At 31.9% G+C, this 11,926-nt stretch overlaps 6 protein-coding genes across 6 annotated transcripts; 4 read left to right on the forward strand and 2 right to left on the reverse strand.

The window, feature by feature from the left end:
* Positions 1–639: 639 nt before the first annotated feature.
* Positions 640–1,672, reverse strand: LOC148174527 (brachyurin-like). Its single transcript, XM_088036850.1, has 6 exons — positions 1,631–1,672; positions 1,416–1,576; positions 1,203–1,369; positions 1,052–1,147; positions 855–994; positions 640–807 (listed from the first exon to the last, which is right to left on the reverse strand). Exons 1-6 carry the CDS (start codon positions 1,670–1,672, stop codon positions 640–642), a joined length of 774 nt encoding a protein of 257 aa, XP_087892976.1.
* A 295-nt stretch (positions 1,673–1,967) lies between these two features.
* LOC148174528 (brachyurin-like) lies at positions 1,968–2,877 on the forward strand (the record flags this gene model as incomplete). Its single annotated transcript, XM_088035233.1, has 5 exons — positions 1,968–2,122; positions 2,169–2,335; positions 2,385–2,480; positions 2,529–2,668; positions 2,719–2,877. Coding segments are annotated over 5 exons (717 nt in total), but the record flags the coding sequence as incomplete, so codon positions are not given.
* Positions 2,878–4,406: 1,529 nt separating this feature from the next.
* LOC148174529 (brachyurin-like) lies at positions 4,407–5,437 on the forward strand. Its single transcript, XM_088036851.1, has 6 exons — positions 4,407–4,470; positions 4,521–4,671; positions 4,721–4,887; positions 4,944–5,036; positions 5,094–5,233; positions 5,279–5,437. The coding sequence occupies exons 1-6, from the start codon at positions 4,407–4,409 to the stop codon at positions 5,435–5,437; spliced, it is 774 nt and encodes a 257-aa protein (XP_087892977.1).
* A 260-nt stretch (positions 5,438–5,697) lies between these two features.
* On the forward strand, positions 5,698–6,691 carry LOC148174530 (brachyurin-like). The gene is made up of 5 exons (XM_088036852.1): positions 5,698–5,915; positions 5,965–6,131; positions 6,181–6,279; positions 6,333–6,472; positions 6,524–6,691. Exons 1-5 carry the CDS (start codon positions 5,698–5,700, stop codon positions 6,689–6,691), a joined length of 792 nt encoding a protein of 263 aa, XP_087892978.1.
* A 2,139-nt stretch (positions 6,692–8,830) lies between these two features.
* On the reverse strand, positions 8,831–10,024 carry LOC148174531 (uncharacterized). Its single transcript, XM_088036854.1, has 3 exons — positions 9,987–10,024; positions 9,563–9,824; positions 8,831–9,515 (listed from the first exon to the last, which is right to left on the reverse strand). The coding sequence occupies exons 1-3, from the start codon at positions 10,022–10,024 to the stop codon at positions 9,006–9,008; spliced, it is 810 nt and encodes a 269-aa protein (XP_087892980.1). The 3' UTR covers positions 8,831–9,005.
* A 250-nt stretch (positions 10,025–10,274) lies between these two features.
* On the forward strand, positions 10,275–11,316 carry LOC148174532 (brachyurin-like). The gene is made up of 6 exons (XM_088036855.1): positions 10,275–10,292; positions 10,342–10,541; positions 10,591–10,757; positions 10,813–10,908; positions 10,962–11,107; positions 11,155–11,316. The coding sequence occupies exons 1-6, from the start codon at positions 10,275–10,277 to the stop codon at positions 11,314–11,316; spliced, it is 789 nt and encodes a 262-aa protein (XP_087892981.1).
* The last annotated feature ends 610 nt before the right edge of the window (positions 11,317–11,926 follow it).

The raw sequence follows: 11,926 nt of genomic DNA on the forward strand, positions 1-11,926 counted from the left end.
CAAACTACTTGCTCTATCGATCTGAGATTTGCCCAGTTGATAGATCTTGAGATGTTCTCTTGATAGATATATAATTTAATGGTACTAAAAGCAGTTTTCGCTCCAAAACAGCTTCTTAAAAATGACCCTAAAATCACTCCCTGAAAATCTATTTCGGTCGATATCTCGTTTATTTGTTAAAGAAATTTGAGCTAAATGGGCTCTGAATGCAAAACTACCATTATTCTTCACATCCGTCAACAATTAATTGCATTAAAGGCATTTGAAATTTTGGATGCTCGGCAAAAGGCCAAAATTTTGGAGGTTCGAAAATGATGTTGCTTGATGTGTTCGGAATTAAGGCAATATTTTGAAATCGTTTTTTTCGCACTTTTTTAGCTTAGAAATCGATCTCCGATAGTTCAAATTCAAAAATTTAATTTTTTTCAGTATAGAAAGGAGTTGGCTGCTTTTCGGTTTTCAATGCAGACTCGGTCAATATCTTGCTTGTTTATGGAGCAATCTTAAAGTGTTGGTGGTCATTTTATGCAGAATATCGCGCAGATATCAAATTTACAACCAATATCTAAGTTATAGTCAATTGCAATTTGTAAATAAAATTAAGCAGTAATGAAATAAAAATACTAAAAGTAATCAAACTTATATTTCTTCAATACCAGTAATATTTTGAATCCATTTAAGATAAGGATACGTTCTTGTATACCCAGAAGGATCGGTGCTTTCGCACCCATTTGCACTTACAAAACTCGAAATTCCATACTGCAACTGAGCCCGGTAATTCAGTACTAACGGAGTTCCAGTGTCGCCCTAAAGAAAAAGTTGTAATAAAAACAAACTTTGTTTTCAAATTTTACATGACAAGTTCCTTGATTGTAATTTCCAGTGGCACAAACCATCCTATCGGTAATTTGATTTCCATAGGTTATTTTACACTCTTCATTCTCCAAAACGTCCACTTGTACCTGTTGAAGTTCGTCCTCGAGTTGAGCAACAGCTGAAAACATCTCGTTTCATCAAATTTCTTAAACCTATTATTGGTATTAAATAGTACTGTCACTAGTATATCCCCATCCGACAGCCCAAAGTGTTCCATACAATGGTGAGGGAGCTATATCAGTATTTGCTAAGTGCACAGAACGAATATAAGCTAAAAATCAATAACAACTTCAAAAGGTAATTTTAAAAGAAAAAAAAAAATTTACGCGTGGTGGTTATCTCCATCCGCAACTTAATTAAACCAATATCGTTCTCTAAAGTCAAAGGGTTGTACTCCGGATGTACAACGCACTCCTCAGTTGCCAACTTAATTCCAGTCGAATCTAAAGTTTTGATGTTGGCCGTACCCAAATAAATCGTGAATGAAATAGCACTGAAGCAAAATTAACTAGTACAAGTTCAAAACAAAACTGAAATACTTATCGACGCACTGACCAGCAGTCAAAATCCAACTTTGGCTGATAAGGCTTCCACCACAGAAATACTGACCATCGGGAGTGGTTTTGTATATAGCGGCTAGAAATGGATATGTGGCTATGTTAGTTGGCCTGCCTCCAATAATGCGCTGATCTGTGGAGTTCTGTTAAAATTTTCTTTTTTGACTGGTTTACTTACCTTTAGTACTAGCACTAACTAAATAGTTAAGTGAGAGAAATAAGAGTGAAGCGATTTTCATTTTTACTTTTAAAATGGTATTCACACTGTACGTAAAAGTATTCGCGTTACTTCGTTATCTTTATAACTGAAAAGTTATATTGACTTTAATCTTAATTATAAAGGATCAATATAAATAATTCTCAATAAAATTGTTGTTAAAAATTGTTGTTAACAGTTTGTAATGTTCCAAAAGTGCCTCAAAATGAAAATAAGTTTCCTTTTTTTCTTGTCGTGGAGCTTCTTTTTCTTCTTGGTGACTGCAAAAGGTGTACATGTCACTTCCTCTAAAAATGTGAATTTAAAAACATATTTTCATAGAGCAGCGCATTATTGGAGGAGAGCCAGCTTACATATCCCAATTCCCATACCTGGCCGCCATTTACAAAACCACCTCCGATGGTCAGTATTTTTGTGGTGGAAGCTTGTACACTCAGAGATGGATTTTAACAGCAGGACAATGTGTCGATAAGTATTCAAATTTTTTCTGGAAATTTTACTACCAAATGTTGTCTTAGTGCCAAATCTTTTACAATATATTTGGGGACCGCCAACATAAAAAATTTAGATTCAACTGCAATTAAATTAGCAACCGAAGAGTACGTTCTGCATCCGGACTACAACCCTCTGACTTTAGAAAACGACATTGGTTTAATTAAGTTGAGAATGGACATAACCGGCACCTGTAAAACAATCGTAAAATTATCTACTTTTTGATTTTAACAAAATTTTAGCTTATATTCAAGGCGTGAACATAGCGGCTTCGGATATATCGTCAACAACTCTATATGGATCAATTTGGGCTGTTGGTTGGGGACAAACCAATGACAGTACTGTGTGACACCACAAAAAAAATTTTTCTTATAAACTACTTGCAGAAGATTCGGAACTTACGGACAGTCTTCGAAAAGTACAAGTGAAGGTCCTTGATAATGATGAGTGTAAAATAACATATGGGAACCAAATTACCGATGAGATGGTTTGCGTGGCTGGGAATTACAACGAAGGAACTTGTCATGTAAATTGTAAAAACATTTGGAGATTTTATTATTTTTATTTTCCGTTTAGGGCGATACTGGAACTCCGTTGGTGCTTCAATACAAGATTCAATTGCAATTTGGTATTGCAAGTTTTGTTAGTGAAAATGGATGTGAAAGCACTGATCCTTCTGGGTTTATAAGGACGTATCCTTATCTTAACTGGATTATAAATGTAACAAGCACTTAATAAATATTTTTGGACGATCGTTTATTTTTATTTCTGAGAATACATAGTTATCAAACTTACAGCCCCAGGGAAGTAAGTAAAGGTTCAATATAATTATGTTTATTTTAAAAAGAATCTAAACGAACGTAGATATTAGAAATACAAGCAATCTAAATCTATCCATAAATCAAAACAATAGAAAAAATCTATAAAATTAAAACCGCATTTTTCCACCTGTCGTAGTTCTGGAGAAATTGAGCACTAAATATTCCGGAGTTTAAAAATTTTGGCCTTTTAGTGACAATTTGAAATTTCAAACGCTTCTAATTCGGTTATTGGTTGACATACGATAAAAATTCGCCCAGTTTTGGATTCTGCGTGAAATTCTGAGTTAAATGAGCATTAATAAACTTAAGTTTGCTTCACAAATAATTCAGATATAGATCAATAAAAAATCCGGAGTTTAAAAAATTTTGCTCTCAGGCGACAACTCGGAACTTTAAACGCTTCAAATTCGGTTATTAATTGACGTACATTAAAAAATCGCTCAGTTTTAGATTCTGCGTTAGATTCTCCGTGCAATAAGCACCAATAAACTTAAATTTACTTAACAAATAAATGAGATATTGACCGATCTAACAATACAAACAAACAGTTATTATTATTTTTTAGAGCCTTTATTACTTTCCAGAACAAATATTATTGCTTATTGGAGACGTGAGCTAAAATGTAAAATTGGTGGATGCGCCAGAGCAAATTTTTTTTTCTTCATATCTTGTGTTTTACCAATTTAAAAAAATATTTAAATTTATTTACATTGTTTGTGTGTATAAATAAATTTTAATAAAAAAATGCTTATTAATAAATTTAAATTTCAAAGCAAAAATTCGAATTTTTCGATGGAAATAGATCAGGTGTAAACTTTTTTTGGTTTTAGGTATTCTATTTGTGTTGTTTTTGTGTATAAACATACTAATTTATAATATGTACTAATATAAACTAAATATAACACTAATAATAATAATATAAATAATACTAATATAAAGTAGACGTGTTTCTGAAATTTGAAAGTTGCAGCAAAAATAAAAATAGAAAATCTAAATTCTAGATAAATTTTTCGTACTTCTGTGGATTTCTAGAAAAAAAAATAATTTTTGCGTTTAAACAACGTAATTCTAGTGGAAACTAGTCAAAGACACACAAAGGTAAAACAAACTGTGAAGTTTCCATTTTAAAGATACAAACAATTTCATGAATATTGATATCTGAAGAATCTAAAGAATTTTCTGTTTAAAATTCCACTTGTTTTAAAATTGAAAATAATCAGTTGTTGAATACAATAAACAAAACCTAAAATAAGATAATCTACAGATTATTTTAAGTATTTATTATTATCGCACATTAAGCAATAATAAAAAGATGTACAACCAATATAACATAATAGTTGATCAAATTTTAGTTGTAAAGATAATGAAGGTACATAATACCAAAATAAAATTTCAATAACAAGTTTTATTTCACAGTGTGAAACTTTATAACAGTGCTCCAAAATGAATTTATTTGTACTTTTAATTTTCTCTTGGAACTATTTTATTTGGCCTGTTTCTGCAAAAGGTGTAATAACATCTCTTTAAAATTGGTATTTCTGAAACTTATCTTCTTAGATGATCGTATTATTGGAGGTAATCCAGCTTACATAGCTCAACACCCATTTATAGCCGCCATTTACAAAACCACTTCACATGGCCGCTATTTCTGCGGTGGAAGTCTTTACAATTATAAGTGGATTTTAACGGCTGGCCAATGTGTCGATAAGTATTTTAATAAAAAAAAGTTTGAAGTTTAGTTTAGTGGAATTTTTTAGTGCCATCTCATTTATAATATATTTGGGCACGTCTAATATAAAAAATTTAGATGCGACCGGAATTAAGCTCGCAGCTGAAGAATATATTCTGCATCCGGACTACAACCCGTTGACTCTGGAAAACGATATTGGATTAATCAGGTTGAGAATGAACGTCACCACTACGAGTAACACAAACAAGTGTTTTGGAAATAAAATTTTGAGTTTTTTTTTAACTTTGCAGGCTATATCAAGAATGGATATATAGCAACTTCTGATATTACTTCTTCACCCTACGGAATAGTTTATGCTGTGGGTTGGGGACACACAAGTGACCGTACGGTTGAGTGTAACAAAAACAATATTTTTTTTCTATAAAATAGAATGTTTACAGAAGATGCGGAACTTTCAGACCAACTTCAAAAAGTACAAGTAAACGTATTGGAGAATGACGAATGTAAAATAGCATATGGAAATCAAATCACTGATAAAATGGTTTGTGTGGCTGGAAATTACAACGAAGGAACTTGTCATGTAAATTGTTAAACTAATATAATTCTAGTGTTTTTTTTTATTTAGGGCGACACTGGAACTCCGTTATTATTGTCCTATAAGACTTATTTGCAGTATGGAATTGCAAGTTTTGTGAGTGCAAATGGATGCGAAAGCACTGATCCCTCTGGATATACAAGGACTTATCCTTATCTTGATTGGATTAAAAATGTAACAAGTGCTTAATAATGTGTATAAAACTAGCGCAAATAACATTTAATTTTACATATTATCTATTCATTAAAAATATTTAAATTGAAATTTAAAGTGAAGTATCTATGAAAGGCTCTTCAAGCTCTGATCGATCTGAAAAATATAAAAAAAAATGAAATAGAAAAAACGTTTTATTTGTCACATTCTAAACGTCACCTTGCAAAGATAACGGCATTAAAACTGTCAAATAAATTTCAGTAATTTAATTATCTCAAACACGTTCTCACAGAAAAATGAATCCAACATTATTTCTGCTCTGCACGCATTTATTGTTCAGTTATGCAAAAAATGGTTCAACTAATCACCGCATTATTGGAGGCTCTCCAGCAAATGTTGCCCAATATCCATACCTAGCTGCCATTCACAAAACTACCTCCAACGGCCAGTACTTTTGCGGCGGAAGCCTCATTAGTCAAAGATGGATTTTGACCGCCGGCCAATGTGTGGCTAAGTACTCAAATATAATTTTATTAATTTCATTTTTATTAATTGTGTTTAAGTGCGACTTTATTTACAATATTCTTAGGCACAAACAACATAAAAACTATTGATAAAACTGGAATTATACTGGCTGCAGAAGAATACGTTCTACATCCAGACTACAACCCAGCAACTTTGAAAAACGACGTCGGTTTAATCAAGTTGCGAATGGACGTTACTTATTCAAGTAACAAAAGTAATTTTTGCTTTCATAAACTGTAATTTTGCGCTTTCAGCGTACATCCGAAATATTGACGTGGCCTCTACAGACATCTCTTCTTCAACAGCATTTTTTCAAACAACTTGGTCGGTGGGTTGGGGCCAAAGGAGTGATAGTACGAATCATTTGCACAAATTTTATTCATTTAAGGGTGTGCACAATTTGCAGGATCATCCGAACTTGCAGAAACTCTTCAAAACGTTGCAGTGAACGTGCTTGAAAACGAAGAATGTAAGATTACATACGGAAACCAAGTTACAGACGATATGGTTTGTGTGGCTGGGAATTACAACGAAGGAACTTGTCATGTAAATTCTAATATCAGTTGGTATCCTGAATTGATTTTTTACCATGTTTAGGGCGATACAGGAACTCCGCTAATTAGTGCGTATCAATTGGGAAAAGTTCAGTACCAATTTGGGATTGCTAGTTTTGTAAGTGGGAATGGATGCGAGAGTCGCGATCCTTCGGGATACACCAGAACGTGGTCTTACTATTATTGGATTCTTAATGTAACCACTTTTTAAATAAAAGTTACATACACCATAATAATTGCATAAAGACCTCTCACGATCTGTAAATAACAAATTTGAACTGCAAAAATTATCAAAAATACAATTTATTTACAAACACCAAATTTTGTCCAAAAATGCTGACACGCGTATCTATCGCAATGCTGCGATTATCAAAGCGATGATTAAACTAAAAACTAACAAATAATTCGTCCTTTTATACTAAAAGCGTGTCGATTTGTTCCTTTTTCGTAAATGTCTAGAAATATACAGGGTACGGCAACACTTGTGTCTACCCCCAAAATCGTCTTTAATTTTAAAGAGAAAATTTTGAAAATTTGCATATGCTCACAGTTGACAAAGCTCTAGAAGCTGACGCAAAAATTTGTTTTTTATCACTGAGAGTTTTGGCGTCGTGCCGCTTTAAAAATTTAATTTTTAGGTAATTGTGAGGTTTTGTGATATCAACCCCTAATTTAATTTTTTTTCAATATAAATGTGTTAAAAATATCTCAGTTGTTATTTTTGATTCAATGCAAATTGACTTCAAAATTTGAGAAAAAAATGCTGTTTTATCAAGTTAGTTTCCAATTTCATTACGTCAAAATTAGGAACTACGTTTACACCCATCTGTTAACATCTTGTGTCACAAATGACATCTATCCTTAGGTACGCTTTAGATTGAAACAAAAGTCTTACTTAGTGAAATTGTCGCTTTGTCGATGTTAATTAACGATTTCTGGTGTCCATAAAATGCAACATGCCCGTGTTAATCAAAATTAACTTTTATAAGAGTGGATGAAGTGACTTGTGAAATTTTGGTGTAAACGTAGTTTGCCGCTGCGCTGTCATAATTTTGAAAACTAACTTGATAAAACCACGTTTTTTTCGCAAATTTTAAACACAATTTGCATTAGATTTAAAATTAAAACTCAGATATTTGTATCACAGTTATGTTGAAAAAAAATTAATTTGCGAATATTTCCGCAAAAACTCAAAAATCGCTAAAAATTATACTTTTTAAGCGTCGCGACGCCAAAAATACCGTGATAAAAAACAAATTTTTGGGTCAGCTTCTAGAGCTTTGTCAACTATGAGCGTACGAAAATTTTCAAAATTCTAACTTTAAAATTAAAAACGATTTTGGGGGTGGACACAAGTGTTGCCGGGCCCTGTACAATTGTTTATATTTTTAATTAAACGAAGACAAGTTTCATGAATGTGGTCATTGTCAAAAACATGTTGGGCAACGCTTGATTTTTCGAATCTTTCAAATTTGATATAAGTGATGCTCTTAGAACTTTTTCAAAACTGACCTTCTTGTTTGCCCAATATATTTCTGTAATTCTAGTAATTTAAATTTTACAGCAATAAAATTTGGGAAAATTACTTATTTTAGTTTCTTTATTGACTTATTGAATTACAAAATTTTAGAGGTGGAATTTTTCATTTATAGAACTTCAAATCTTTTCAGTGATTTACGCTAACGGCCGTAATTTTAGTAATTTTAATTCTACAGCAATAAAATTTGGAAAAATTACTTCTTTTGGTGCCAGTATTGACTGATATTACAAAAAAGTAAAGCCGACGAAACAATTTTTGGAATTTTTTATTTATAGAACGCTATAAAATTTTTTAATCTTAATTTTTTTTAATTTGGGGAAATTACTTCTTTTAGTTCCTTTATTGAGTGGAATTACAAACGCGCGTCAGCATTTTTTGACGAAATTTGGTGTTTGGGAATAAATTGTATTTTTGATAATTTTTGTCAACACCAAGATTTGATTCAACAAATTTCTTTATTTAACTGCAAAGAGTCAAAGATTTCGTACCTCAAGACCAAGTTGGTAATTAATAGAATAATCTTCAGAAAATCGTATACTCCTTGTTTTCATTAAATGAGACGACATAATGTGAAATAAACGTTTGTTGTTTTTGTCGAAATTATACCAAGAAACTTTGATGAGAGCAAACCCCATTGCTTCAGTCTGAAAATAAAAATCATTTCATGCGTTCATTGGAGCTTCCCTACTTCTGTTTCTATAGATTGTCCAGCTGTAATGACTCCACAAAAAGCCATTGCGCTGACTACACTTATTGATACTAAAATTGGATAATAATCGGAAGTTAAAAATCCCTGAAATTTAGACGTTGCTTTCGGAAAAATTACATGTTTAATACTTACCGAAGCAAAGACGGTGGTACAAAAAAAGCCCCAAAAGCACCCGCAGATGGAAAAACCAGCAATGAAGTTACTTATCTCGTGACTTTTTTTTACATGTGCCCTGCAATAAATACATTATTTTATAATTAATAAAAATTAGACTTCTTACTCAATAATTTCTTGGCTTCGTACAATGCAAAATTTTAATCGCTTTTCAATTTCATTTTGGTAATATTTGTTATAGAACAAATTTTCCTTCTTGGGAAAGTCTCCCAAACTCCCGCAAAGTTCTTTCAGCATGATTATCTGATATTTATACTGTTGCGTGTAATACATGATTTGAAAGATCTGTGTATTTAATACAATTGAATGCACAGCTATATTGAACTTAAAAAATGAAACAAGGACTTGAAAATGGTTTGGACAGTAATCTTGAATTATCCGCAGAATAAGAAAAAAGTCAATATCGTGCTCTAATTTGGGGATAGAAAGAACGGCCACCCACAATCCTATAGCAAATATTACCAAACTGTAAACTGTTAAAAATTTAATTTCGCGTTTAATACGTGACTTGATTTCAGCTCCCGCGTTGTCAATCGACCAAAGTGGAAGTTCCTTATTTAGTTGTCTCACCAGTTTGTTTTTGTAGAGAAGAGTCGCAAATACCATCAAGGGCTGAAATTTTCATTAAATATCTTAATTTATAGCCAAAACTAAACAACATATAAATTTCGACTGATTGTAGCAAACGAGAAGAGTCTTGTTGAATCTTGCACAACAAAGGTGACGTAGTAGAGTTCGGCAAACATTGTGCTGATTTGAGTCAACAGAGCGATCCACAAAATAACTTTGACGAATTTCAGTTGAAAAAGATCGGAGGATATAAAGCGTAGAGTTTTTAATGGGTCGTCTAAACAAAGCGTCGTTGAATTTTCTACGGTGGTGATAATAATAGTTACCTTCCATAATTTTTTTTGGGACAAACTTGAAATTTATTTTTTGAAAAATTGGTATCATTTTGAAAGAAAACCGCGTACTTACTAGGTAAGTTAAGAACGGTTTAATGAACAACTCAATAAAAAATGCTATTTAGGTCAAGTTCTTTGTGATTGTTAATCGAATAAGACATGCAATGGTAATGAATACGCTTTGTAATCACCGTCTTGGTCGTTTATTTTACACATATTGCTTCAAGTGTAATGATCGCCAAGATCCCATATATTGTTTCGCAGTCAAACAATGTTCACATTATATTACTAATAAATAGTATAATTTTAGGAGCACATAAAATACTGATTATGGACAATAAAACCGAAATTTTGCCAATTAAAACTAAGGTTTAAAACGTAATATCATGGAGTTAAAGAAGCTTTAGATAAGCTCTAACTTCACTGGTTACGACCAGTAACAAAACAGTCAATGTGCATCCTAAAAATGAAACGAACACCGCTAGTACTTCTTCTGTTTTGCAGTTTTTTAGACTTTTCTTATTCTGCAAAAGGTGGAATGTTACCATCGAAAACCATACAATTTCAAGCGAAAATTTATAGATCTCCGCATCATTGGAGGTACTCCAGCTCGTCCAAGTGATTTCCCATTTGTGGCTGCCTTTTACAAGACCACCGACGATGGTCAGTATTTCTGTGGAGGAACGATTGTTAACGAAAGATGGATTTTAACAGCGGCCCAATGTGTCTATAAGTATTGTAAATTTATTCTTTCAGTAGTACAAACTTTTTACTAATTTTAGTGCCATCTTCTTTGATGTACAATTGGGTAGTGTTAACTTAACAAATCAAGATCCGGATGTAGCTAATTTTACCACTGAAGCGTACGTAATACACCCAGATTTTAACCCTGTAACTCTTGAAAACGATATTGGTCTAATTAAATTGCAAATGGATATTATTTACACTAGTAATAAAATCGAAGAAAAAATAGTTGTAATTATGATATTTTTATATATTTTTAGCTAAAGTAAAACCTGTGGATTTAGGGAGCACGTATCTGCATCCCTCTGACGTAACAGGAATACTTTGTGCAATGGGTTGGGGAGCAACATCAGACAGTATGGATCGATAGTACTTTTAATGTTGTTCTTAAAATATCGAAACTTTACAGCAACGCCTTTTATATCAAACGAACTCAATTATGTTTACATGGATTTGCTTGAAAACGAGGATTGTAAAGTGACGTATGGAAATCAAATTACTGACAATATGATGTGTGCTATTGGACTTTCTAACGCAACTAGAGGAACTTGTCTTGTAAGGTATAAAAATATTCTCGAAATTTTTTACATGATTGGGTTTAGGGCGACACTGGAAGTCCTTTAATGCATAGATATTTAACTCGCGAACAGATTGGAATTGCGAGTTTTGTAAGCGGAAATGGGTGTGAAAATAGTGATCCTTCTGGATTTACAAGAGTTTCTCCTTATATCGATTGGATTCAAAATGTAACAAGCTTGGAATAAATTTGTGACAGTTGCAACTTTAATGTCGTTTATTTCTAAAAAAAAATATTATTTTTGCCAAAAATGCAAATTTTGTCTATCCTGAAACAAAAAAATTCCAAAAATTGTTTCGTCAACTGTACAATTTTGTAATTTTTTACATTCAATAAAGGAACTAAAAGATGTAGTTTCCCCAAATTTTATTGCTGCAAAATTAATATTATTAAAATTACTGCTTTTAATGTAAAATACTGAAAAATTTTGGACCGTCCTATAAATGAAAAATTTCAAAAATTGTTTCGTCGGCTCTTCAAATTTTGTAATTTTGTACATTCAATAAAGGAACTAAAAAAAAAGAAGTTTCCCCAAATTTTATTGCTGTAAAATTAAAATTTCTAAAATTACGGTTTTTAACATAAAACACTGCAAAATTTTGGTGTGACCTAAAACTAAAAAATTCCAAAAATTGTTTTAATTTTGTAATTTTGTACAATCAATAAAAAAACTAAAAGAAGTAATTTTTCAAAATTACATTGCTGCAGAATTAAAATTACTAAAATTACGGCCGTTAACGTAAATTACTAAAAAATTTTGGGCCGTATTATAAATGAAAAATTCTAAAAATTGTTTC

The sequence above is a fragment of the Gnatocerus cornutus genome, chromosome 5 (genome assembly GCF_029298725.1).
Source record: "Gnatocerus cornutus isolate USDA-ARS CGAHR chromosome 5, icGnaCorn1.1, whole genome shotgun sequence".
Lineage (NCBI taxonomy): Eukaryota > Metazoa > Arthropoda > Insecta > Coleoptera > Tenebrionidae > Gnatocerus > Gnatocerus cornutus.

What these genes read in the sequence shown, in the direction of transcription:
- LOC148174527 (XM_088036850.1), bottom strand. Translation starts at nt 1,672, where the DNA reads ATGAAAATCGCTTCACTCTTATTTCTCTCACTTAACTATTTA. An exon ending in TTCTCTCACTTAACTATTTA is followed by an intron (nt 1,577 to 1,630) that starts GTTAGTGCTAGT and finishes AAATTTTAACAG; the next exon opens with AACTCCACAGATCAGCGCAT. An exon ending in GCTGGTCAGTGCGTCGATAA is followed by an intron (nt 1,370 to 1,415) that starts GTATTTCAGTTT and finishes ATTTTGCTTCAG; the next exon opens with TGCTATTTCATTCACGATTT.
- LOC148174530 (XM_088036852.1), top strand. Translation starts at nt 5,698, where the DNA reads ATGAATCCAACATTATTTCTGCTCTGCACGCATTTATTGTTCAGTTAT. An exon ending in GCCGGCCAATGTGTGGCTAA is followed by an intron (nt 5,916 to 5,964) that starts GTACTCAAATAT and finishes ATTGTGTTTAAG; the next exon opens with TGCGACTTTATTTACAATAT. An exon ending in AATGGACGTTACTTATTCAA is followed by an intron (nt 6,132 to 6,180) that starts GTAACAAAAGTA and finishes TTGCGCTTTCAG; the next exon opens with CGTACATCCGAAATATTGAC.
- LOC148174529 (XM_088036851.1), top strand. Translation starts at nt 4,407, where the DNA reads ATGAATTTATTTGTACTTTTAATTTTCTCTTGGAACTATTTTATTTGG. An exon ending in GCTGGCCAATGTGTCGATAA is followed by an intron (nt 4,672 to 4,720) that starts GTATTTTAATAA and finishes GGAATTTTTTAG; the next exon opens with TGCCATCTCATTTATAATAT. An exon ending in AATGAACGTCACCACTACGA is followed by an intron (nt 4,888 to 4,943) that starts GTAACACAAACA and finishes TTAACTTTGCAG; the next exon opens with GCTATATCAAGAATGGATAT.
- LOC148174532 (XM_088036855.1), top strand. An exon ending in AATGGATATTATTTACACTA is followed by an intron (nt 10,758 to 10,812) that starts GTAATAAAATCG and finishes ATATATTTTTAG; the next exon opens with CTAAAGTAAAACCTGTGGAT. An exon ending in CAACTAGAGGAACTTGTCTT is followed by an intron (nt 11,108 to 11,154) that starts GTAAGGTATAAA and finishes GATTGGGTTTAG; the next exon opens with GGCGACACTGGAAGTCCTTT.
- LOC148174531 (XM_088036854.1), bottom strand. Translation starts at nt 10,024, where the DNA reads ATGTGTAAAATAAACGACCAAGACGGTGATTACAAAGC. An exon ending in CAAGACGGTGATTACAAAGC is followed by an intron (nt 9,825 to 9,986) that starts GTATTCATTACC and finishes ATAAATTTCAAG; the next exon opens with TTTGTCCCAAAAAAAATTAT. An exon ending in CAATCAGTCGAAATTTATAT is followed by an intron (nt 9,516 to 9,562) that starts GTTGTTTAGTTT and finishes TGAAAATTTCAG; the next exon opens with CCCTTGATGGTATTTGCGAC.